This window comes from Aulonocara stuartgranti (assembly GCF_965226115.1).
Source record: "Aulonocara stuartgranti genome assembly, chromosome: 17".
In the NCBI taxonomy this organism is placed as follows: domain Eukaryota; kingdom Metazoa; phylum Chordata; class Actinopteri; order Cichliformes; family Cichlidae; genus Aulonocara; species Aulonocara stuartgranti.
The window spans coordinates 32701151-32728745 of NC_138953.1; the positions used below are offsets into that span (position 1 = coordinate 32701151).

At 41.1% G+C, this 27595-nt stretch overlaps 2 protein-coding genes across 4 annotated transcripts in view; one reads left to right on the forward strand and one right to left on the reverse strand.

The window, feature by feature from the left end:
- Positions 1-3988, forward strand: part of gsap (gamma-secretase activating protein) — a 55297-nt gene extending 51309 nt beyond the window's left edge. Inside the window, exons 30-32 of the mRNA XM_082511557.1 lie at positions 1331-1435; positions 2724-2820; positions 2998-3988. Of these exons, the coding sequence (XP_082367683.1) occupies positions 1331-1435; positions 2724-2820; positions 2998-3098 (303 nt within the window). The 3' untranslated portion in view covers positions 3099-3988. The remainder of the gene's footprint in view (positions 1-1330; positions 1436-2723; positions 2821-2997) is intronic.
- A 1083-nt stretch (positions 3989-5071) lies between these two features.
- ccdc146 (coiled-coil domain containing 146) overlaps positions 5072-27595 on the reverse strand; it is a 68088-nt gene continuing 45564 nt past the window's right edge. For all 3 annotated transcript variants that reach the window (XM_082511549.1, XM_082511548.1, XM_082511550.1), the window contains 7 exons: positions 27083-27231; positions 26758-26986; positions 15315-15425; positions 15086-15223; positions 13389-13514; positions 10891-11013; positions 5072-8003 (listed from right to left, as the gene is read on the reverse strand). In XM_082511549.1, coding sequence (XP_082367675.1) covers positions 7806-8003; positions 10891-11013; positions 13389-13514; positions 15086-15223; positions 15315-15425; positions 26758-26986; positions 27083-27231 — 1074 coding nt within the window. In that variant the 3' untranslated portion in view covers positions 5072-7805. The remainder of the gene's footprint in view (positions 8004-10890; positions 11014-13388; positions 13515-15085; positions 15224-15314; positions 15426-26757; positions 26987-27082; positions 27232-27595) is intronic.

The following is a 27595-nucleotide window of genomic DNA, read 5'->3' on the forward strand; positions in this document are numbered from 1 at the left end:
CCAAAGTATCGAACCGAACCGAACTGTGAATTTTGTGTATTGTTGCACCCCTAATAAGAGCATCTCTGAACGTACAAGATGTTGAACTTGTGAGCAGAAGCAGCAGAAGAAGACCCCACTGGGTGCCACTGTTTTCACTTAAAAACAGGAAACAGGCTACAATTTGAGACTGGATGGTGGGATCAGGACTTGGTGTAAACAACATGAAAACATAGATCCATCCAGCCTTGTATCAACAGTCAGTGAGACTGATGTTGGTGCTTTAATATATAGCCAATCAGGACGGCTATATCTGACAAACCATCCAAAGTAGGATGGTTTGTCAGACATCACTGTAAAATTATCCTACCGGTAGGACAGTTTGCCAAAGCTTCAAGGCAGCTTCAAGTTTGTTTGGCCGGGCCTTCTCAAATCTGTGACGGAATGGGCAGTGGCGTGCGTTCCATGCCAGCGATGGCAAGATTTATGTATATTTATGTATATTTGACAAGCTGAAGGCGTTCTGTACTGTACAGGAGACACGGCACGAGATTGATTGACAATTGTCTACAGCCAATCACGAGGCAGAACACAAAGCACTGTAAAAAAAAAAAGAAAAAAAAAAAAGGAAAAAAAAGCATGCAAAATTGCATAAAAAAATCTGCGAAACAGCGAGGCTGTGAAAGGTGAACCGCATTATAGCGAGGGACCACTGCATATGTATCTGTAAATATATTCAGTAAATATATGCTGTGAGTCTAATGGAGTAAGTTCATTGTCAAAGTTTATATAGTCAGGTGTTATGACCACAGTGTAGCCATCCTATGATGCCTGCACCCAGCAGCATAACCTTGGTGAATCTAAGCCACACAGAGCTAACGCAGTCCTGGCAACAGGCGGTTCAACTCAGTAGTAGACTACCCTAGCAGCCTGTTGTTATTTCCGTCCTGAAAAACTAATTTCTTCATATTCATAGTTTGCAGTATTCTGTAGGTGTAATAATCCCTATACGAAGTTCAGTCATATATTCCAGTCAGGTATGAAGTTTATAAGTTGCCCAATGCAGCATCCTGTTTAGTTATTTTGTGATTAAGTAATGAGTGCAGTTGTGTGGAAAGAAGTTGTGTTGAAATTGCGACAAAAACACTAAAAATTAAAGATGCGTATTTCTCTGAAACCCCTCATTAGCAGTTCACACCACAATAATGGTTTTGTGTTCCAGTTGGCAAAATAGAAAGGGACAGGTGTTCATAAGCTCCAGGGATATTTTTTATTTTGACAGCATGAACTACATGCCTAAAATATAAACTCGGTTATGTGTGTGCGTGTGTGTGTCTGTGTGTATGCGTAGCCTATGGTGAAGAGGATCTACCACATGTGGGATCATCCTGTCAGTTCTGCTTCAATCTCCAGAGATTATGTCAAGACTCTGCTGGAGAAACACAACAAAAATAAGGTAACACAGAAGAGTGTATCACACATGCCAACTCTCATACACACCCTAATCTCACAGACATTTTTAGAAAGTTATTCAGGCATTTAAAAAACAGAAAACTGAGAGAAATGTTTGCACTGGAATGTGCCACCATTTGTTTTTGATAATAAATGCATTATTTTTAAATCCTCCAAAAATGGGAATATATAACCATCCCAGGAGCTATGTAAGGCTGTTGTTTTATGCTTCAAAGCGAATGTGCTAACAGGGTGGTGTTGACCTTTACTTTATGGAAATACCATCAATTTTGTGGGTTTTTGAACATAAATATAGACTCTTGCTAAGGGTCAGTAGGGAGAAGTTGAATTCTGTTTAATTTTATGTAGCTTTGGGCTAATTTTGCAGCTGCCGAACCTCGGTACCTTGTGGCCACTGATTGAACTATAAATCCTCTGTATACCAAAGTGTTCTAGAGTCCAGTTTGGACTAAGCTTTAGCTTCATGCAACGGAGCAGTGATCACAAGCACACAAGTGCAAATCTACAAGTGTTGCTGTTGCTCAGTCAAAGATCAGGCCTCACTCAGATTGAAATGCTGTGGTTGGACCTGTGCATGAATGGATGCCCATAAACCTCCATGAACTGAAGCAACACTGGAACAATAAACAATGCCATGTTGTCAGTCATCTGAGGTTATTTTTACCGCCTCCTGTCTAAAACCTTAGAACTGAGAGAGGTGTACTTCCTTTTCACCATGACTGTATGTTCTTAATCAGTAGTTTTTAGTGTTCCCAATGTTTTCAATGCTTAAGGCATGGTCTTTTCAATTATAAACCCTCACTGAACAGGCATTTAGAGCGTCCATAGGTTATCTTTCAGACCCACAAGTCTATTTATGGTTATATTAATCAAATAATTATACAGAAAAATATGCTTTTTCTCATTTTTTAAAAATAAAGTACTACCAGAAAGTTTTTTTTTTTTGGTTTATTTGTTTCTGCACAGACATAAAAAAAGACATCATTACTGAACGTGGTAAAGCAGTCACCCACTGATTTAGTGGGATGTGATGCTATCGCCAAGTTTCAGTCAGCTAATTGGCTCACAGAGAAAGCGTGGAGAGCCTGTGACATTTGGTGCAGCGATAGTCTGTTGGTGCCTTAAAAGTTAAACTGCAGCCAAGTTTATCTTAGAGAAGAGCTAAGGTGACTCAGTTTCTGGATTTGCTGCAGATTTGTCTGACTGTTTTCTCAAAAATAAGGCATAAAAAAAACCCTGAAGTTGTGCTTTTTATTTTCCTTCCTCCTTAGGGACTTGCATTCATGGGCACAGACAAGCCTGGCTTCAGACCTGAGTTTGTGCCTCTTACCTACCTGGCAAAAATACTCTCTGATATAGAGGAAGAAGGTATTGTGTGTGTGTGTGTATGTGTGCGCGCTTTTGTGTTTAGATAGAGGCCTTTCGAGGATTAAGACAGAATGTGTGTGCATGTGTGCGTGCATGCCTGGCCAGAAAGCAACTCTGTACCACAAAGTCTGCTGTTCTGTTTTCTATAAGAATCTGTCTCTTTCTGACTCCGAGCAGGTCCGAACCCCTTCGAGGAGCAGGAGAACGTGGACGCCAGGTTTGTGGAGGAGACGGCTCTGAAACAGACGCTAATTCTGCTGGGCTTCGAGAGAAAATGATAAACGCGCAGAGGTGGAGAGGGACGCGGGGCGGATGGATTGAGAGGGAAAGAGATGGGGAGGAAAATGTGTTTGAGAGACCAGTCATCATCGAAGGGGCCTCGAGGACAAGTAACGGATGGATGGATGATGGAAGGAGGGAGGGCGAGAGATGAAAAATGAGCGGCGGGATTGAAAGGCAGAGGCGTAGACATAAACAAGTTCTCACTGTGCGATGATGAATTAGGGTGGGACGGAGGGGTAGATGGATGGAGATGCTCAGAATAGGAGGCAGAGTCATCACCCCAGTTTTCCCACCTGCTTTTCAGGAAAGAGCTGAGATGGGTTGCGATGTGCGAGGAACAGCTGCAGCTTTACGCAAACCAAACAAATTGTTGGCAACAGCAGAAATTAGAATACAGTAACCAACATGGGCACACCTTCACTTACGGTTTAATTAAACTTTGGGAAACTTTTTTTTTTTTGAAATCGAAAACTGCAGGCAGCTATTTGCATCGTCTCCTCAGCTTCTCTTCTTGCTTTCATAGAATTTATGAACATTGATGTCAAATGCTGTGAATGGTAATTATAAATCACTTGTTTAACTTGCCAGGCTTCCTGTAATGCTGCTGCACCCCATCAACTTGATTATATGCTGACAAAAGCTTTGATGGTTGTGGTTTGATGTGGTCAGTTGCTCTGGTTTTAAAGTGGACCTATTATGCTTTCCCTTATTGTCTGTCATGCATGTGCTGTTACAGTGGTGGATGCTCACATCAAACATGGCTGGAGTTTCGAATGATTAAGTCAGCATATGTGCAAGTTCTCTGTGAGCGCCAAAAGCTCAGACAGTTTCCAAGTTCAAATTCAGAATTTCAAATACAACTTACAAAAGAAAATTAACAGAACTTTTTAAGCACTGTGATTGGCTATTCTTTGTATAAATGCAGTTCTCCTTCAAGCATCATTCAGTATCCTCCCTATGGGAAGCGCCCTCTGCTGTCACCATCATGTAAGCTCCACTATTACCATGCACAGCCCAATCACTTCAAAGAGACTGGGCCCCCACTGATCCCCTTTATGAGAGCCTCTGGCCCCACACCAGGACTTCCCGCTTTCTGCCCTGTGGGGCAGGGATAGCTCAGTAGGTAGAGTGGTGGCCCCTGAGCAAGTTACCGTCCCTACACACTGCTCCCCGGGCGCCCAATGGCTGCCCATTGCTTCACTGAGCGAATGGGTTAAATGCAGAAAGGAATTTCCCCACGGGGATCAACAAAGTATACATTATTAAAGATCACTAGAACTCAGCCATCAGAGTAGTTTGCGAACATAGGTTTAGCCCCAACCATCTGCTGTTCAAACCTTTTGTGTACATGGAGCAGCCAATCGAAAGAGCTTCTTAAAGGGCCACTATAAGGAATTATTATTGTTCAGAACTGTGACTCATCCCAAATTCAAGAATATAATATAAAATATGAGGCTGGAAATTAGCATAATAGGTCCCCTTTAATGCTGATTTATGCAGAATGATTTGTCTCTCTGACACCACAACTACATATCTATATGTTCATTGTTTGTAACACTTAATAGCTCCTGTTACCAAACCAAAATAAAGAGAACATAGGCACCTTTACACAAAATCACTCCATAACAGGCAGTAAGAGTCTGCCTCCACACACATGTTCAGACGTGTGCTTTGAAAAATCGTGCTGTAAATGTTCCTAATCCTTTCAGTGCCTGGATGTTTGCACCCTGCGCATCATCCAGCACTGAATTCCACAGATTATTTACATGTTGTGCTTTGATTGCAAAACCAGTGCTCTGGAAAAAGGGATCTCTCAATCGCTCATGTTTACACCGAAATGTAAATAAATGTTTTTTCTTTTTTAAATGGTGTCTTTTTTTGCCTCACTTTTAAAGAACATGGCAGAGACACAAGCTTTGAGGTAGGCGATCTGCGCACTGCTTCCCAATGAATTTTGATGACAGGATGAACTTAGCACTTTTGGAGCGCGGGGATAAATTAGGAAAAGACGTCTGCTTTCAGTGACATAATTTGTAGCGTGAAAGGCTCTGTGGAAGTGAGCTCTGATTCTCGAGAATATCTGAGTGTTTTGGACAGGCTCAGCAGACCTCCAGTAAAGTCAGGAAATAATCTCAGCGTCAGTCATCACACGCGCTGACTCACATTTAATCAGGAACACACCCATCAAGCTTTTTCCCCCCCTTTTTCGTTACATAACCCACAATGTTTTATTAGCAGCTTTCAGCTTCATCACTTTTGCTGCTTCACCTTCAGTCCTTTCTCCTGTGGGCATTTCCTCTTTTAAATGTGATCACTCCTCACCTGATTGCCCCTATCGCACTCTGTTATGCAGTCAGTGTTATGTAGTCAGCTAACAGTTTGGGGCTAAGTTAATCTGACAGCCCTCAGCGTCAGCGTGCGATGGATGATCACACACACATCACACCAGCAGGTCACCTCCTTCGGAAGTTGACTCACGCAGAGTGTTGCGCAAAGCTGGTTTATGCCATTCATTTCCTGTCAAATGAGTTCAAGTTCCTCAAAACCACTTGTTTAGCATTTTTTTAAGCTTTTATACTGACAGTAGGGAACAGGTGGAAAAGACACTGGACAGGTGGAGGCATGAACTGGAGAGATGAGGAATGAAAGTCTGTATACAGTACGTGTGTGACTGAGAGGGACACTGGTGTAACAGTGAAGATTTGAGGAGGAGAAGTAGTGAAAGCAGGGAAGTTGAAATACCTGGTGTCAAACATCAAAAGCAACGGAGAATCCAAAAGAGAGCTGAAGAAGAGAGTGCAGGCAGGGGGAATGGGTGGAAAAAGGTGTGACAGCAGGACAGGAGATGAAGCGAAAGGGAAGGTCTGCAAGATGGTTGTGAGACCTGCTGTAATGTATAGTTTTGAGAGGGTGGTGCTGACAAGCTGGAGGTGTAAGAAGATGCTAAGATTTTTACAGGTAGTGACCACAGTGGACAAGATTAGAAATGAGTGCATCAGAAGGACAGCTCATATTGAACGCTTTGAGGACAAAGCCAGAAAGGCAAGGTTGAGATGATTTGGAGGGGAGAGTAGATATATTGGGCAAAGTATGTTGAAGATAGAGCTTCCAGGCAGGAGGAAAAAAATTCATGGGACGTCGTGAAGGAGGGCATGCGGAGGGTTGGTGTGACACAGGAGGATGCTAGGGAGATCAGCAGTCCCCAGCCCCCGGGCCATGGACTGGTCCATGAGTCATCTGGTACTGGGCGGCGAGAGTTGAGGCTCGGGTGTGAAATTTATGGTTTTCAGGGTTTTTATCGTTATTTTTTTAAATTGTTTTTCGTTAACTTGGTTTCCCTGGGTCTTTTCCCATGTGTTATGAATAAATCTTCTTTTTTTGCTTCTGTTACTGGTTTTATTTTGTTGTATTTATCCATGACACCTTAAAGGTCGGTCCGTAAAAACATTGTTGAACATAAACCGGTCCGTGGCACAAAAAAGGTTGGGGATCGCTGACGTAGACGATCCTCTTTGCTGACCCCTAAAGAGAGCAACTGGAAGAAGCGTTCCAGCAGTGGTACTCAGGTAGGCTGAGGCAAATAAACAGTGCTCAGTTTGTTCTAAGGATCCCAAGTGTCCTATTTTTTTAACAGCCTTTTATTTACAATTTTGGTGAGCCCATGAGTAGCTCTTCTTAGCTGACAGGAGTGGCGCCCAGTGTGGTCTTCTGCTGCTACAAGATGCTCTTCTGCACACCAATCTGTCCATTTTTACTCTGACCTCCAGCATCAACAAGGCATTTTGCCCATTTTTGGACAACTGTCTGTAAACCCTGGAGATGGCTTGTGTGGGTAAATCCCAGAAGATCAGCAGTTTCTGAAATACTCAGACCATCCGTCTGGCACCCGCAACCAATTTAGACCCTTTCAGGGCAGTCACATGCTTAGAATCTGCAAAACAAGCTAATACCAGAACTGCTTTAATCTCAAAGATCGAAAAAAGCTTCTGGTAACTTTTTAGTTTCAAAGGCAGTTGACTATGTTTTCGATCACTAGTCACCAACTCTGAACTCTACACCCAATTTAGATCCCCCTCTCTTATCCCTTTGACTCTCCTCTGCTGCCTTCCCCCTTCATTTAAATTCTCCCCTCTCTTTGTCATTCTCTATGCTCTTTCAGTGTTTGAGCTTCCTCACCGTATTTACATTTATCATTTCAGGCATTAAAGGAGACACTCCCAGCCTTGCATAGAGCTTAAACCCATTGCAATTTATTCGGAGATTACAAGCATGAGGGATGAAACAACAAGAGTGAAGAATATGTAGAAATATTCCAGTGGCCCTGAGAAATGAATTTATCTTCTAGAGAAAGGTGGTAAAAGTGTGATGATGCTTTTGCTAGGTGGAGAAAAGAATACAGAAATACATTACTGAGTCTCCTTGTCCTCCCTTCCACTCTCTTTTACTTTTTAGCTTTACTGTAAACAATCAAATGCCAGTAAGGGAACCAAAATTACAACCAGATGCAGGCCACAAGAACAAGCTCAGAGCAGCCAGCACACAGACATGCACATGTTAGTGAGAGCAGGAAGAAGGAGTGTGGAAATAAATAACACAAATCAATGAAACACATGTTCCTTTAGTGTGTGTGTGCCTGAAGTACGCCAATAAAAACAGAACAGTCATATGGTTCAATATGTCGTCCTTGTCCACAGACATGTCTTCTATATTTCTATGGATTTGAGCTCAGGTTTGCGAAAGTGTCTCATGTTGGTCCCTGGTTGGGAGGGTTTGAAGGGGGCCTTGGCTCCGTAGGGTTTGGGCAGAGGCAGCTGAGCGTTCAGCGGGATGTACGCGTTGGGACGTGCTTCGGCTGTGGTGTACTCGCCATTAGGTAACTGCCTCCACTCCTTCTCAGCAAGCTGCACACACACACACGCAAGAATGTACCAGAAGCAGTTTTAATATTTGATGTAAGATTGCTTGACCTTGGAGTAAATACTTCAATTTCAGATTATCCTGAATTTTAATCAAGTAAATGGAATAATCAGTTCTGCATTTTTTTTTAATATCTCAGCATGAATGCAAAAGCAAAGATGAACAGTCGAGTGCATGAGCTTGGGACAAAAAAGCTGATTAAAAGTTTAATTTGTGTTTTTTTCCTCCTGTTTTTCTTCATATTATACCTCCAGTGATTGAAAACAAACACGACGTGTGCAGAATTTCATATTTTGGATTAAATCCTGAGAACAGCAGCACTTGCAATTATTACAATTTTTTTTTAATTTTACTCATTATATTATGATTTATTCAATTTTTTAAACAAAAAAAATATCAAGAAAAAAACGATCCACATTTCTGGTTATTAATGAGGTTGACAGCCTCCGCTGGATCACTGAGTGCACGTTCCTGTGAACTTTTCCTCAAATGATGAAAACCAAAAGGAATGTTGTGTAACTGAAAAGAACAAAGCAAGGCCTGCCTGTTTGAGTATAAAGGTGGTCGTGCTGACTAAAGTACAGTCATTTTGGTTTGCTCAATTTCATCTTAAATCAGATACTACAGCTGACATGAGGCAATCTGTGCACCCTGGCACACAGTGTGTGAACCAAACCATGGATTTAGGGGAAGTCACTTTGATATACAAGCTATTAACAACTTTCTTTACCTCTCCTTTAATCATATTTATAACAGTAGGTATAATAAAAAGAAAAAGGAATAGCTGCATCTTGGAGCACTGATGTGTGGAGAGCAGTGAGGAATTTAGACCAGTTTACCTACCTTCCTATAAAAATATGCCACCCTTACTTCTTATCAAACACCCTTATCAAAGCAGCATTTTTTCTTCCACAGTCTTGAGCCAATCATCATTTCTTTGCATTTTTTCTTGTAACTTTTTCTTTTTAAAGCAGTCTTAAGTAACAGTTCTCCACACTTTCAAAGTTATGCCAAAACCTGTTTAAATCCCCAGTGTGTTTGGAGAAGGGCAGGAGAGAGGTCATCTGTAAAGCACAGCGGAGGCTCTGTTATGGTTTGGGGCTGCATTTCAGCCAGTGGCGTTGGGAGTCTTGGTGAAATCAGGTGAAAGCAGATCAGTACAGTCATACTGTGATTCACCATGCAATATGATCTGGAGAGCATCTGATTAGCTAGTTTCATTTTTCCATTTTGAAAATGATTGGAAACACACTGGATACATACCTACATAAAAACACTATCAGTCATGCATTGGCATCCGCAGAGCCCGGACATCAACATTACCTCATTACCTAAACATAGCCCCGAATGTCCTTCAAGAAGCCTGGAGAACTATTCCTGAAGACTACTTAAAGAAAAGACAAGCAAGCTGCCTAAGAGGGTTCAGACACTTTTTAATAAATCGCTGCACCTTTTTCCCATTTTCCCAACAAAACATAAAGAAATGAGAGTTGGCTTAGTTTAGGTATAGTACTGTGTTCACCCCTAGTACTTCTATGAGTAAATGCAGACTGGTAAAACAACAAATTGTGCAAATGCTTGTGCATATATTTGGAGCTATTTCCTTTAAAGCTGCTTACATTTTACATATCACAAGCTTTTGGGGGTCTGCTGCTTCGCTCAAGGACACTTGGACAGATTTATTTCGCTTTTTTTTTGTGAGGGGGGAGGATTTACGGTGCATGCTGTGACTGTTTATCACCACACAGCTACTTACTGTTTTCTTGTTACTGTGACCTTATTAGCTAAACAGAAAAAAGCACAAAAAAGTTCAATTTTATATATGGGTCTGTGTACAGATTAAACAACAAGAGTTAATGTGTTATTAGTGAGCCTCAGATAACTCCCTGGGACAGACCCAGGCTGTTTGCCTGTACTGTTAATATTCAACAGCCTCCGGCTCGAGTTAATGACACATGACCTTAAAAGTTTTTTGCATACTGTGTTAAAAACTAGCACCAGGATGAAGTCACTGAAACTGTTAAGAGGCTGACAAAATTGATTTGATCCTATTGTGGCTGATGGATATATTTGTAACGATGGCGAGCTCCTGCTGAGAAAAAAAGAGAAAAAAAAAATCAAGTTCAAGTGAACACGCATCCTCACGACACTCCAGTCCTCTCTTTGACTTTCACCACACCACAGCATGCAAATTAACTGTGCCTAAATCTCACGGACACTTCAAAGAGATGGCGATTTTCTCATGCATAAAGTTTATCCGCTGGCGTGTGATCTGAGGAGGGCACGCAAAGCGAGAAATAATGGCTCTGACCGCGAAAAACATATCAGAAACTGCCACAAAATAAACAAGAAGAAATATCTGCAGACATTTTAAGAAGTTTAAAATGCAAAACTAACAATGACACCCCTCCAAAATTCTTCAGATACACTAATATTTCCACATCTGCAGGTTCCTTGCTGTTACTTGTTTTGGCTATGTGCTTGCAATTTACTGTGGTGTCCTTTTTGATCAGTAGCTATAATAAAAAGGGGAGAAAACAAATGGCTGCAGGCAGCTGGACTGGTTTCAGACAGAGCTGATCTGTGTATGTGCTCCTTCTTTGTGTAGACAGCCGCTAGTTTTGTTTGTCGCCCGTTCAGCCTGTCATTTCCTGTTTTTTTGCAGATTCTAGTTCGAGTCTGTGCGTGGGTAGCTCTCGCTCACGCTTTCACTCACAGCCTTTTTGCTCTGGAGAGTCTTAATCGACTCCTGCCCCTGCAATGTGTCCCTGCTGCACTCTTCTCTTTGCCACTCTATCTTCTTTTCTTGTCCCTCAGTGCTCTAATCAATTTCTGACCAGTGATCTTTGTGAGTCTTGTGTGTTTCTTTACCCTCTCTTTCTCCTCTTTGTCCCTCTGTCTCCTCTTCTTGTCCTGGAGCATCTTCCTCCACTCCTCCTCTTTCTCAGGGTATGGTGACAGGCCCTGCTCCAGCCGCCGCTGGCTCTTGTCCATCTGGAAACACAGGACAAATGGAAGGAACATTCACTTTGTATTCCTTTCACTTTGTCCACTCTGCACTCTCCTGGCCTGATTCAATTTAAGCTGCACCCAAAAACAGATGGTTGTATTAGTGTCAGAATCCAGGCAAAATTAAGCCTTGGCATTTTCTGCTTCTAGCTGTGTCTGCGGTGCACTGCAGGCAGACAACTGCAGGGATTCTTCAGGTTATTAACACAAATCTCCTGAAATATATAGAAGGCATGAGGGAAATCCAGTCATTTTTACCTGTTTATTTATTTATTTTTTACTGAGAAACACAGCAGTGGGGTTTCTGTTGAGACCAGTTTCTGATTTTCAGCATTTCTTGGTTGAATAACGCGATGGTGCCTCATTATTTTCATACTTAAGCTCAACAATTATACTAATTATGATAATGGACTGATTGCTGAGTCACTAAAGCATGTATGAAAAGTAAAGCCTGTGAAGAAGTGCCTTAAACTTGCATTCTAATTGCCAGCAGGGAGTGACTCTTGTAGTCGTCCCCCCCCCCCCCCCAAAAAAAAAGTCCAGTTCTCATGAAATTTGTAAGAAAATGACCCTGAAGCGATCTATGATCTCAGTAAATGGCTTCCGACTTCGGCTGCTTCCTTTAGCGGTCACACGGTAGATCATCTCTATATATCTCACCCTATCTCTAGCATTCTTCTCTGTCACACCCACCCTCTGCGTGTCCTCCTTCACTACACCCATGAATCGTCTCTGCAGTCGTCCTCCTTCTGCCTGGCAGCTCATTAGTGACTACACTCTTTAGTTACTACGCCTCTGCACATCACCCTTGTTCTTGAAAAGCGGTAGCAGTACACATCCCCAGGCATCCTCTCACGCTCCAGGATCGTGTTGAACAATCTGGGCAGAAAGTCCACTCCTCACCTCCACAGGTAGGTTATCAGGACTCTTCATCCTCTTCATAGCTGCCCTTATTTCATCCTTACTAATCCTCTGCATTTCCTGATTCACAAACTTTCCTCCAATTTGTCCGTTCTCTCACATTTTCCTCAATTAGGAGCTCCTCAAAGGAGTCCTTCCATCTTCAGTACACACTGTCTTCACTCATTAGTCACTGTCTTCACTCATTAGTAAGACCTCAATAAACACTTTCTTAAATAATTTATGGACTCCGTTTCAAATTTCAATTCCTATTTTATACGACATGTTGCTCATTTTGTAAACCGCGCTACCATTTTTACTAAAATAGATACATTAGAGTAGACAAGATGTTGATGATCAAATGGTCAAGTTGAGGTTTCAAAGTAGCAGTCCACAATGTCCTGATGGCTATCGCAGCAACCTTATGTATAATGTGATCAAATATTTACTATAAAAAAAAGAGTATGCTTTCTGTAGTATTCTCACTTTTTTAGCTTTTTGTTCTACATTTGTTGAACTCACACTAACCTCTACCTGGTGAACATGTAGAGACTGATTTAGCCAAATTATGACCAACAGCAGCAGTTCATAAATAAACCAATAATCAAGCTACTGTTAGTCAGAGCCACTACATACACATTACTTACCCTTAATGGAAGTGTAAAAATGAATGTAATAAGCCTCTTTGGTTGCTATAGTTACAGAATACACTGTAATGCTAGCTGCTACTTGTTAGTACTTAGCTTGCAGTTAGCCTGATTGAAAACCTCCTTCTTTGGTCTAAAATATGAATAATTGCTGAAAGGGAATGAAATAATAATTAAAGTGGCTCACCAGGTGTATTTACACATTTCAAATGTGTAAATACGTCCATCTATTCAGGCATTTTCTTCCTGCTAAATATTTTTCTCATAGATTCTTTTCAGAAGAGCAACCTGGTCATCTATGAGGTTCAGTTACAAAGACGTAAGGTTATTCTAAGGACATAGGCAAGATAAGGCTATAGACAATAAACTTTTATGTTCTGTCTGATTCAGTTGATTTGATTTGGCAGTTTCAAACCAGGCACCTGCAATAATATACCTCCCAAAATTTGTAATGTTTAGTTGGAATTGAACCGTCAACCTTTTGTTAGCCAAGCAATTATATAAACCAACATACTATAAAGCCATAGTTTAAAGCATACATAAATTCTGTAAATATTGAACTGCTAGATGTTGATTCCACAGATTCCTAATAAAAGACGGACATTGTCACCCATGAGTAAGGTCTAGTTATGAAATCTTGAGTTGTTTTGAGACTGGATACGATGAGCCAGTGCTCCCTTCGATCGTGATCAGTGAGTAGAAATAAAAATAATGGGAAAACCAGTTGGATGTGCAACTGTGGAGTTGCACATCCAAGAGCTCGGTGTAGATTTCTGGATCCCTTTGTTGTGGCTACATGTGTCCCCCCCTGACCTGTAGCTCCTTCTCTTTGATCTGTTGTTGTAGAGATAAAGCAGCAGCTTGCTTCATGGAAAGTTCTGCAGAAATGGCCATCATACGGTGGTTGGTGTTGATTATGTTAGTTCGGAGCTCATTCAGCTGGAAGCAGAGAACACATAGACAGAGGCACAGAGTAGATCATTCTTCATAAATGTTCAGTGTCAAGTTAATCAGAGAGTGTAATGTAGTGTACAGGTCTAGTGTACTGTGTCCTGCCTCTGGGATAATGTTTTCAGATCATTTGTCCTATTCTCAGAGATCCAAGTAAACCAGTTTAAACTAAAACTGATTTTCATTGTTGATCAAACAACAGGGTCACTGAGACCTCATGAATTTCCTCTTCAACTTTCAAACATCACCAATTAGAAATCCCCATGTCATCGTACTGGGTCTGTGACCCAGTGTTTCTAAGTTTCTGGACCACAAGGTCATCCTGCAGAGCTCCTTCGTCTGCGCTATTGGCCAGGTAGCGGGCCTGTAATGGGCCATCTCTGCTGCAGGGCACACCTTCTGCCTTCTGAACTGCTAGGTCTTTGTTTTGGACTCTTGTGCTCCTTGCTTCAGTAGTTTTGCTCTGATCATTGCCATGCCGTCCCCGTTTGCTGTGTGTTTCCATGTTTCCCTCATTTCCCTTGTTAACTCTTAGTGGTAAATGTCTAGTTGTTTATTTCTAGTTTTTTGTTCCTAGTTTCTTGTTTCTGAGTTTTCCTTTTTTAGTGCTCTTATGTTTAAGTAGTCACAGCAAAGGAGCTACTCAAAGTCCTGCGTTTGGGTCCTGCCTTGCATGCCATACAGTTATACATGACACCCCAAGATTTTCTCATGTTAACGTTTACTTAGCAAAGGAATTTTACTCTCACGTTCTTGGGAACGCAACATCCCAGTACACCTGGAGGGAATTTCATTAAATCTAGTTAGTTTGACTCGAGGATGAACTGATGAGAAGTTGGTGGTCAAATATCACGTGTCCTTCACTTAAGAATTAATAGACTGGTTTCAACAAAATTTAACAGCACTGTCTGAGGAGATGACAAATGATGAAGAGATGGTCTTTTAGGTTAACTACAATGTGACACTATGATGTTCTGCAAAACCACCCAGGACCGTTGACCTTATTTCACATTTGGATGAATGCTGAATGAATGACACTAATCTCTGTGCTCCGCCTAATAGATCCCCTTAAGGTCTTCAAGCAAGGATGTAAACTGCAACTAGAGTAGTTGCCTGTCTACCGTGTGAGGACATTTGAGCTCAAGATTTTCTTCATTTCAAATTAAATTCCTTTCAGTGCTACTGGGACTTATTTCTACAAATGATTATGGGCTATGAAGCTTGTTCCACTAGCTTTTGATGAGGGTATTTATAGCCGAAGAGGAAAAGAAGAGCAAGTGGGAGTGTAAAGAAACTGTAATGCTCAGTGAACTCCCAAATGCTCACTCTGCACGCTCCTCACATGGGCTGCACATGCTCCTCAAACAATGCGTCAGTGTGTTTGTGAGGGAGACAAAGAGAGAGATAAAAGACCATGCTGCAGATAACGGGTGAATAATATGTTTCTCTGTATCTGAGAGTATATTGTATTGTGTGGGAGTGTGTGTGTTTGTCTCTGTATCACCCTATGTGTGTCTATATGAGCAGAGCTTCTTCTCTATGTATATACAAGAGTCTACCTTCTTTGCCAGTGAGAGTCTGTCCTCTTGGCAGTTGTCAGCTTGCTCGCTGAGTGGCTTTGAGAGCCGGGTCACCTGGTCCACCAGGAGTTCTTTTTCCAGCAACTGCCTCTCGCGCTCAGCTAGATTCACCTCAAGCTACAGTGCAGAGACAGAGCGGAGACACACCTTTTTTGTATTCCCTTTGAAAACGTTTGCAACAAAGTAGTGTTTTAAAAGTGTCGCGTACCTGTTCAATTTTCTTGGCCAGTTCTGCCGTTGATAGGTCTTTGCCCTTTAGCTCTTTGTAATCAACTTTTCGCTTCACACCCTCAAGTGTCTTGTCCCTGGCTTCTGACAGCTGAGAGACAGAAAATAAGAGAATTACAGACGAAAACAGACAACAAATTGACTGTGGCAGAAGTCAATAAGCTATTGTCACTTGTATCTAGTAATTTCCAAAGGTAAATAACTGGAAAATACAAAGTAAGGATCTAGAATTAGTCTGTGTGTGTCTGAGTGCTTTGTTCTCCATGGATGGAAGGTACTCGTTGCACTGGGGATTTAAGGGCTTTTTTTTGCTAAACATAGTGCCTACATGGAAGCTACTTCCTGCTACATGACAAGCCAGTGGCAAACTGTGATAAGAGAAACCACAGTTTAAAAAGCTACAACATCCCTCCAAGGGCCTGTTTTTTTAATTTAGTTTTTATTTTCTGACATCCCCAAAGACAGCAGAAATAAAAGGGGAGGCAAGGATACACACAAAAGGAAAAAAACACACTAAGAAGATGAGGCAAAAGGCTCAGAAGCAGACAGGATGACAAGGCGTTAAAGTTAAGTGAAGGGGCAGGGCAGGCATGTTCGATCAATGCCTTTAGCTAATGCTCATTCTGAAACAGCTGCAATTAGCGAGTGGAGACGGAGTTAGAGGTTTGCCAGAGTAAAAAAAAAAGAAGTGCACATGACCTACAAAGTGCTTAAATGAATGACAGAAAATTAACATATAGAACATTAATTAAAGTTTTGACCTGTCTAAGAATAATGAATGGGTGCCTGCTTTGCTTTTCTGGTCTAGTCCACATGGACACACAGTGCCACTGGTTTAACGCTATTCCAGTAACATGCAGGACTGGAAATGCACCATGAAATGCAGCAATGTCATAAAGTCTGGTAGGGAGAAAAAGGCTAACAAGAATTAAAAATTACAGTGGAAAGTTTAGGAAAATACCAAATAAACCAGACTGAATTCAGGAGAAAATATTACGCACTTGTTACTGAGCACTCAAAGCATTTTACATGAATGCCATAGCACTTTATGCATCTTACATCCATAGTCCAGAGGACCCGGAGGAAACACACGCAGGTACAGAGAAAACATGCAAACTCCACATAAAGAGGGATCAAGCCAGGAACCAAACAAAATCATAAAGACACAATGTTACCTCAAACCTACGACTGGTCAGTCAACTTCATGAGAAAAAGGCTGTTCTGATTATGAAGACAAAGATAAATAGTAACTCAGGTGCCCACCTAACCTCAGCGGGGGCTAGAGATGGAAATGGGCATTTAAGAAAACTGTAGTATCGTAACAGTGAAGTTAATATAAATCCAAAGCAAGATAAAGGTAAGATATATATATATAAATAAATAAAAATATGAATCTCAGCTGATCAAGGAGCCATGACAGGCAACATAAAATGAATGTAAGCAGAAAATAGGAACAATGAAAAAAAAAAAAAACTGCGATCAGTTGATAGAAGAGAGAAAAAGGAAAATACATGAGAAATATTAATAGATGCCTGGGGACACTGAAGCAAATATAAAAGAAGAAGAAGTGATTGATTATACAGTGCGAAGTAAAGAGAGAAGAGTTGAAGAGAGAAAAAGAACACGTGGAATAAAGTACAGAGGCGGTCTGACCTGACATGACCTGCCTTATGAAACATCAGCTTCAGTCCATTCAACCATACTGAGTATACAGGTGTGTGTGTTTGTGTGTGGATATATGCAGCAGTGTAGGTTGATGCGCCTGCATCTAATGTGAGCGAAGAAAGACAGTCCGGAACAACGTGATGATTCCGTCCTTCATAGATGGGATTAATGAAGCCTCTCTCCTATAGTTGGGCAGCGAGTCTGATTAAAACAGACATGGGTGATCAGCCTATTAAAAAGCCTACTGTCATATGAGTCAGGTTTTAACTTAGTATTAAAGCTGTCATGTGATAAGCCAAGGTGTGAGCTGGGTTAAAGTTACTGAAAAGCAAAGACAGAGATAAGAGTGGAGGAAATGTACTTGGAGAAAGTGATAAAAGGCTGACAGACAGAGGAAGATAAAGTGAGAAGGAGCAAAAGAAAGGCCAGAGTCAGAAAAAGGAGATGCGATAGGATGTGAAAGCAGACAAGAAAGGCAGAATTAAAAAGACAAGAGATGCTGAGAAACAGGAACTGGGGCTGACCAAGAGGGACCCGGGATATGTGCACTTCTCACAGAGAAGCCTGTTCGTGGTATGAGGAGTTGAATACGTGATTACATCATCTGAAAGCTGAAATTAAGCAACAAATCTGATTCTGTTCCCTGCTCGACATGCAAATGAAGGTCACCAAATCGTCTAGAGGGAATACGAGCTGAAGTAAGACTTAGAAATCCATCAATTCTGATGTCAGGCTTCTCAAACAAACCTTAAAATAAAGTGCTTAATTGCAGTATATAGTACCGCATAGTACCCAATGCCAAATAGCGTTTCAGAAGTATTATTATGCTCAAGTTCTTTGTCTGCTTTAAACAATTGCAACTGAGCTCAGCAGATCATGTCGGAATTGGAGCTAATAAATGCTGGACGACTTTTACTTTAATTGAAATTACTCCACTGCAAAAAAAGAGAGAATGGATTTGTACAACTGGAAATGGTTGATGGCTACACTGGCAGGATCCTGACTGCTGGGTTAAGCTTGATTTTTTTTACATGAGATGAATCCACAATGAGACAGTCTACAAAGCACTAGATTGGTGGTGGGGTTTCTGTGCACTTTTTCTCAGTGCTGAGCTGATCGTGTTAAGAGTTGGAGCTAATAAATAATTAACAACAGTTACTTTTACTGAAGTGAAAAAGAAGACTTGGGGGATTATAAAACACAGATAGTCAGAATCAAGAAACAGCTATATGGCTACAGAGGCAGAATACAGAGTATTGCGTTCGCATTGTCAGCAAGCTGGATGCTATTACAGCCTATTGCATTTTGTTTCATGGATGCAATGTCTTTGTACTAATCAGTATTTTGTGTTTATTGGGAATAATTTCACCAAGAGGTCCAATTAGAGTTGTTAAATGCACACTGATTACTGAGGGGTGTATTATAATGCGATATTAATGAGTCAGTGAACTGTACCAAGCTTTAAGGCTCTTTTTTATCTGGCTGTATCACCATAGTAACTCATGATAAACACATAAACTGCTCCCAACCAGGTTATGTGTTCAGAGTTTGGGTTTAGAATCAGCTGAGAGCGCTGATTGGTTATATAAGCATCTCATAGGGTGAAGATCTGGTCCACTGTTCCATGGCTGGGATGGAATCAGCATTGCTCCTCCTGAATACGAGGCTCAACAGTCAGTCAGAACATTCTTTCAAGCACCCTGGAATAAAATTTCCCTAGGAGGCTGAGCAGTGTAATACCACCAGAGAGCTTTCTAACTACCCCAGCGAGCTCTGCCAGTGCAACTGATGAAGCTTTCCCTTATTTTTCAAGGTCTGTCTCCTACACACAGGAGATTTTGGCTGGGTTTAACAGTTCCTCAAGTGCTCGTTCCACTGCCCAAAGATATTCCCTGTCTAGTTCAACAGAAAAGCCCTGCTTTTCTTCATAGAGACCTGCTGAGAGTCCTCTTCTGCGGCCTCCCATGGAGTCCTCTCACAACTGAGCTTTTGCTTCCACAAGTGCTAAAGCCACAGTCTCTCTGATGTCTACTGCTTCAGGAGACCCCATGGCCAAGCAAGCACAGAAAGTGTCCATCAGCAGACTGAGAGCCATGCTGGTCTGCAGGATGCTACCACGACAGACTAATGGAAAAACAATCAATAATAAAAATAACATCAAATTATCTCGTTGTGGAGCTGTGAAATGGATACAGCTGTTATTTTACACAATGAGCATTTTTGCTAGTTTTTCTTCCTGCTTTCAAATACGCTAAACTTTATCAATATAGTAGGTCCATGCTTTACACCACTGCATCTGAGACTTTGCATTGCTCATATCACAGGATATGTTTCCATTACCTGGATTTACTATGGTGAACTGACTTTGTGATACAGGGAAAGATGTATGGCTGAAGTAAACATTGAAATTTCAAGTCAAGAATAACTGAGAACAAGAAATGACAAAGAAAGTAAACAGAAAAGAACTAACTATCAAAACCCAGGAATCACAACAATAATATTGAAAAAAATCAGCACATACACCACAAGTCACAGCAAACAACCAAGCTAATCTGTAAAAATGTCCTGAATGAAAGAATGAAAGAAAAGTTTTTTACTCAAGAAATGTTTTTTTTAATCTCAGAGCTTTAAATGAACTTCTTTAGTTGTCAAATTCCGACTGCGACAAATATGTACTCGATTCTGACTTGACTGATTAATCTGTGTTGCACCCTCATATGTAACCACCCTAAGTCACTTAAACAGTACATGATGGATGGCACAAAGTGTGTCTTTGATACCCTCCCTCTCCTCTCCCCACTCTTCAATCAATCTTCTTTTTTCTCTGTAGTGCCCTCTCTTGTAGCATTTTTATAGCCGTCCTCTTCCTTCTAGCCGTATACACACTGACGTACGTCTCTCCCTTTGTATTCATCTGTCTCTGTTCTGCCTGCTTGCCTGCCTCTGTATTCTTCATCTGACAGTCGCAAATAATAGCTGCTTTCTTGGCTCATGACTGCAGTAAAACATTGTAGATATGACAGCATCCGAGCAGCCTACCATTAGCATATCATTTACATAATTTCAGCTCAGGTTGAAATTAACATGATGGCTTAAAAAGCTTCATAATAGATGCTACACTGAAATCCTGAAAGTGTAACCATAAAAAAAACAAATAATGACCTTATTTATATACAACGTCCACAAATTGGTCTTCAAAAAGCCTTGTAATTAGATAAGAGACAAAGGAACAGACCAGTAAAGCATAAAGGTCAGCAAGTTAAAATCATATTAATATAATACGATGATGTAAGGGTAATTAGAAAAATATGGGAGTAGAGCAGCTCAAAGGAATTTATATATTTATGAGGACCAAGCACAAGTTACAACTAAAAACAATGTCAAATAGAGGAGATTTTTTCTTGTCTCTCTCTCTCTCTCTTTTTTTTTGTTGAAATGTCTAAACAATGAAATCAAAATGAAGAAATATAGCCACCACATTGACCAGGTCACATAATGCAACTAGGAAGGAAGAAATAAAAGCCAGATGTACATTTTGACAGGAGATTTACAAGATGATTCAAACTCTGCCAGCATGCATTTATCAGGCAAGTCATTCCACAGCCTTGAAGGCTGACAACGAAAAAGCCCCAGCTTTCCACTGTGAGATGTACCAATGGTTATAAAGTATGGGTTAGGCCTGCAGACAACCTCAGGCTATAGAAAGGCAACTAGGGTGAAGCAAAACCATACATAACTTAAAATAATCACTGGTTATTTAGAATTAATGACCCCACAGTTTAACCACAAGCAAAACCAACTAAATAAAGTGGCGTGTACCTGATAACATTGTAACGACACAAAAGAAGCAAAAAGCATTTAATTTGTACTGAAAGAATTTGGGTTTTTCATTGTGTCTGGAAAACAGATGGAGAAACTGTGACTGGTAATCTGTTGTTTGATCCATGAATTAACTTCGTGATGGTTCCACAAAAATATGTCACTGCTGAATTATTGTATCGCTGTACCGGAAATACATTTAACCTACATCCCAACTCTCAAGAGTGGCATTTCATGGGGGCTGTGTCATGTGTTCCTGTGTGGCTGACAAGATTAGAACCAAATATACACGACTCTGAAGCAGCGCTGAACTCAAAATGCAACTTTATTGATGGGCTCATGCGGATAAAAAAAACAAAGGAACTTAACCTGGGCAGACAGTAGGAATTTGCTAACTAAGAAATCACATGGGAAACACGGAACATACAGGGCACACAGCAAGAGGGAACGAGGCACAAAGAATGGGAGACAGAGGCAAAACTACAAAAACTACATACATGAACACAAGTCACAGAAGACAACAGTTATCACAATGAAACAGGAAGTCACAGGAAGCTGGCTTAACTTAGCGAAGGCCACGACACTGGGACATCAAGGAACCCAGATAATCAGGGAAGATGAGACAAAGGGAATTATACTAGGCATGAAAGCACAGGTACTCCGGCTTCCTCCCACCGTCCAAAGACATGCAGCTTGTGGGGATAGGTTGATTGGATAATCCAAATTGTCACTAGGTGTGAATGTGCAAATGAATGTGAGTGTGAATGGTTGTCTGTCCCTGTGTGTTGGCCCTGTGACAGACTGGCGACCTGTCCAGGGTGTACCCTGCCTCTCGCCCTATGACAGCTGGGATGGGCTCCAGCGCCCCCCACGCCCCTGAAAAGGATAAGCGGAAGCGAATGGATGGATGGATGAAAGCACAGAGGGTAAAAAGACCACCAAAGCAAGACAGGAAGTAACTAAACAGATGGCAGACAGAAAGGTGAACTTCACATATGACACACCAAGGACAAAACAGACATGGGACTAGGACAGCCTGGCTATGAAAAAGTAGAAACATAGATATCAAAACTAATAAGTACTGGGAAGTAATACTACAATCAAGAGACTAAAAATCCAGACCTAGACATTAAAACACTTTAAACTAAGGAACTAAGTTATGGAGCAGTTACATTAAAGCTGCATTTCAGTCTAATTACCTCATGAATTTCAATGGTATTGACGTGAACTGATAATACTTGATTGTGATTTACCTCTCTGACATTCACGAGTGTTTGATTTAACGTGAACACACTTCTCTCCACTTATGCACTCACAGAAAGTGGATTCACCCTCACTACATTATTCTGTTTATGTGCCCGTTTGATTTATACCTTGTCGTTGCTTGATTTTAATAATAATAATGATGGATTGGATTTATATAGCGCTTTCCAAGGCACCCAAAGCGCTTTACAATGCCACTATTCATTCACTCTCACATTCACACACTGGTGGAGGCAAGCTACAGTTGTAGCCACAGCTGCCCTGGGGCAGACTGACAGAGGCGAGGCTGCCATATCGCCATCGGCCCCTCTGGCCAACACCAGTAGGCGGTAGGGTAAAGTGTCTTGCCCAAGGACACAACGACCAGGACAGAGAGCCCGGGGATCGAACCGGCGACCTTCCAGTTACAGATATGCTTCCCAACCCCCTGAGCCACGGTAGTTCAGTACTTGCTTCACAACTCATCTTTGTGTATCATATGACTTTTCTTTTCAGAACTTGTACAAAGTTGAGAGTTATTTCTTGCTCCTTTTGCTCTCTACCTGTTCCCGCCATCCAATATACATGAACTTCCACACACATACTGTCAAAGCGATTTTTTTGCCAAAGGGTTTCCCAGTAGTAATAGGTTCCAGACACATTGGACGAAGATTTAAGAGGGACAGAATATGACTCACCACTATAGGGACAGTGCTATCTGTCACCAGCTCCACCCTATTATAAATCCACAACTGACTGTGTCTTTGTATGTCTGTGGGATTGCTCATGCAACCGTGCATAACAGAAGTGTAACCAGTCATTAGATGACTGTTTGTTCATCGACATTTAGATTTCACAAACGCTGCGCAGATCTCGGTGTGCGCACTGATGCGTGTGCACCTGTACGCGTTTGAGACGTCGACGCGCCCGCATCTCATAAACAAGCAGCAAATTTAGATTCCGACCCCAACCTCTGTTTATTTTGCTGCAATTAAAATTCCTCAGAGCAAATGGAAGCCTCAGAGTATATTGAACTTCAATAGTTTCACAGATGGCCCAATCTATCTTTGTCAAAATTTCCCATCAAAGGAAAGGGGGGGGTCTGTCTGCAATGAACAGATAAACTGGTCACAGATGAATACAAATACACAATATATATGATAAATCGACAGCAAGGCAGTTGCATGGAGATTGAATTCGCATAGAGAATGAATTTGCAGGGAGAATGAATTGAGCTGGCGAGCCTCCTGCAAAAGTAGAGACCCCCATGATTCACTTTTTTGTACCCGGGGGAGCTAGACGGCTGTACGAATGAAAACTGTAATTTAGAAAATGATTTGCTGTTTACACACAGATGAGAGGGAGAAGTATTAAATAACTGGGTGGCTGAATGGCAAGAGAGAGGAACAAACATAGACTGATAAACTAATTAAGGAGATAACTGTTGATACTAAAAGTTTCAGGAGAACCACATCTATTCAAACGTGATAAAGCTAGTCTATAGCCACGGCAGCAGCTTTGTGAGGATGTGTGCTCAGCTACAGCAAGGCTTTCAGCTAAAATGCTCATATTAACATTGCTAAAATGGTGTTACGCTACAATGTTTCTCATCTTACTTCAATATGTTAACATGTTAACATTTGCTAAAGAGCAAAAGTACAGCTGAGACTAAAGGAAACAGTATTTGTTCAATAACTTGGGAATCAAACATAGACTGTATATGAAAGATGGATATTAGTGTCTGCATCTGCCATCAAGTAGCATGTGTGTTTTTAAACCATATCAATGACCTCAGGAAACACTTTATTGGTCTCACTTGCTATTTTCAAATCTTATTTGATACAATAAAGTTTGTTTTGTAAAAATGATGGACCCATTTTAAGTAAAATACATGAGATAGAAGGGTATGCATTACAGTGTGGCTACCTTGTGATTGACATATGCTAACCTATGAGCAGACAGTGTCCTGTTTTCTCAGTTAGATACACCCAGGGTGTGATTTTTGTTTTCTGCTCACCTGCAGGGCGTCACGCTCTTGTACAAACATTAGCAAATCTTTGGACAGGGAGAGAGGAAGCTGGTTCCACCTATTAACATCAGCAGCAAACTTTTGGAGTTTTGGTTCTGACTCAATAAATGTGTGAAAATAAGCCTGCTCTGTAATGTGCTGGTCACAGGTTTTAAGTGTGAATGATAGTCAGGTCAGGGTTGGTCTGTCTGCACAGAAGAGGGGCCGTTCCTCTCTATTGGTCGATTATAGCATCTCCAGCAAAACTTCCAAACTGTGCATATCATTTTTTTTTTCAGAACAGCCCTTCATAGGCAGGCATTCTAACAGCAGGATGCCAGTGACAACAGCCCAAGCGCATAACTGCAATTCAACAAGTTTAATAAGAACATTCAGAATTCAAGTTTGTAGGAAATTATGATGTAATTGATTAGGCAACTGCTTTACAGTCAGCAAGAATATTTATAGGATAAACACCATGTTGAAACAGCAGTGGAATAACAAAAAGATCCAGATCAACTTCCCCGTCCTAAAAGTGCTAAAAGTGAAAGTCAGATATGTTTTAGACACAATGTTCAGAATTAAACTGTACTAACAACCAGAACTGCCAACCTGATGGTACCGGTCAAGGTAAAGTCAGCAGGATTTGTGCTCTGGGCCTCATGAAAATATGTATGAAGTTTTAATAAGTCCAACTGTTGCTGAGCTATTTCAGTCTAGCCCAAATAGACCAGGCAAGCTGCCCTGCAATCCTCAGAGTCAGAGACCTAACATCGATGAAAATATCCAAATATATAGTTAGTTTGTGTGAGGAAGAAGAACATAACAAAAGGCTGAAGTTGTGAACACAAGTGAAAGAAAAATCCTGGTGGAAACAATAAAATTCAGGAATTTTGTTGAAAACAAAGTGTGGGAAAGAGTAAAGAAACTAATGAAACATGAGTGAAAGCAAAAAGATGGCATCATCAGGGCTCCCTGTAGCAAACATAAACAACAGAAGGAGTAAACAGATGGACAAAAAGGAGAGGGGTGTTTTTCAAATGAGCAGCACACGCTGAAGTCTTATCCAACGTTATGTTCATCCAAAAGAGCATAAGACTCGGATAACATACGTCTGGTCCAGCAGCAACTGTAAGCCAATCACTCTGATCCAGAGAGGTAACACACCCAATCCCATGATGTAGCTGCTGGAAGGGGAACTCGGTGCATGTTTGTGTGTCTGTTTCAAATTTCTCTTCGTCTCTGTGTGCACAGTGTTATCGTTTGGGTTTTTCCCCTTTGTTTTAGATACTTATCTTCTTTCTGAGTATCCGTGTGTGTCTTGAACTTTATTTGGCAAGTGTCCATCCTTAAAATTTCACTCCATTAAGATCTGCTCAGCAAAATGAGGCTCTCATCTGACAATAGGGAAGAAAATTCCCCCCAATCTTCATCCCTTGTGTGGCTATTTCAAAATGTTTTGTTTTAAATTGTGAATAGATGCATGCCTTCTTCCACTAGTTTGTCCAAGCAGACACCTCTCAAGCATAATCAGTCTTGATTATGGTCAAACTACGAATGTTTACACTTTAATGAGCACTGAGTCCTGTCATTAAAGTAAAGCGAAAGCCTTCCCACACAGCATGTTTACTAGAGTAATTCAGAAGTCTCTTTGTGAGATAAAATGCTGAACGTGTTTCAAAACAAGGACCTGCTCATTAGTGATGTTCTGAGTGTCTCCACTGCTCTATGGGTTTTATTCTAAAGCACTGCACTTAACTGTTCTTGCTGGAGTTCCCCTGGCTTGATAGAGACAGTAAAAGTTGAGCAATAATCTGTAAAATCTGACACCATTCAACTCACATACACCCGCAGTCATACACTCCCTCAGACCTCTACGGATAAAAAATAAATCGCGTATATTATTTTTATGACAAGGAGTAATGGGAACACACACACCTAGCTGGACAACGCATGGAAGTGCTGTTGAAGAAAGTCCCTGGTTTGCAGATGGACCAGGCATGCTAACGCGAACACACCTACAGACACCACATGTGCCAGAAGATTCTCAGGAAAATCTGTACTTTCACAGCATCTCTTTTTTTTTCATGCTAGCTGGCAGGTTTAACTACATTCAGAGAGGATTTTGAGTCCACGAAGCAAAGTCATTTCATGATATAGTCATGGTTGCACTGTTGGAGAAATGTGGGCAGCAGCATATTGCACCTCAGGCACCAATTAGTGGCTATATTAGCAAAATGCCACTATGGAAAGCGCAGGGACATTTTATAGGATGCAGTGCTCATTCAAGAGTATATGCCTTATGGGTGGCTCTAACATTAGGCAATGCAAAAATGTCTTGAACTGTACAGTATGATGCATTTCCAGTTTTCATTTCTTGTTAATAAGGAATAAAAGAAGACAGTAAGAAAAGAGAAGTGGGTGTTGTGAGACTGTTGCCGGAACACTGTCAGCACTGTTTACACAAGAAAAATGAGTTTAATGAAGGATTTCTACATCTTCATAGAAATCTTGCATTCTCAAAACCTGTTAAGCATGCAATAAGTAGACACATTTTTCCTCCTACTCCATAACCTCTCAGGTAATTAGTATGCATTTCCACAAGTTTGGTGTAATTGCTTCCTTTGTGGACGGACTGTTAACCGTCTGTGTGAGGATGAGTGTGTAGGTTTATCTAATGTTTTTCTACCTCTATTTGGAGCATTGTAATCTCCTCCTCCAGTTTCCTCTTGAGGAGTACATCTTTCTTCTTCAGGTCTATCTTCCTCTTCTCCTCATTAATCGCTAACTCCAAGTCTCTCATGTCCTTCTCCAGGGCCTCCAGAATCGAGTTTCTTTTAGTGATAGCTGCCTCCTGGATGTTCACCTTCTCATAGTAGTTACACAAAATCTCTTCATGTTCCAGGAGCTGGATTCCTCTGTAGATTTGAGAAGTGCATATAGTATATACGAGCTTTAGGTCAATATGTAAGCATTCGGGTAGCCATTACTTGAGCTTTAAGCTATGAACATACAGGAAGTTGCGCCGCTGTATGGCAGTTTTGTGATTCTTGTTTATTTCCAGCAGAGTCTCCTGCTGATGGCTGATCATTTGTGTGAGCTTCATTAGTTCCAGTTTGTTGTCCTCACACTCCTGATTTATCCGGCACTGCTTCCCGGCAGCCTACAACAAGTCAGAGAGAAAGAGAAAGTAATAAGCATGTTCACAGCATCAGAAACAAGATCGGTACAAAGCACTTAATGACCCTCAGAAAAGTCTGTTCTAATTTTTTTTTTTTTAATGGTCAGTGGGGTTCAGTGCGACAGAACTTTGGACGTATCAGATTTAATACAGTACATTTTATGTATTCATTCTTTTAAAGTATTTCTTCCATGTTTGCCCTTTCCTTAGATACTTGTGTTGTCCTTTAGTGTGATGGAGAGAAATGCAGAACAGGCCATGGTCAAGCACAGACCATTTAGTCAGTGTCCTCGAAACATTCGCAAGAAGAGGAAGTTTAAAAAGGAGAAAACACCAGGAACTCAAG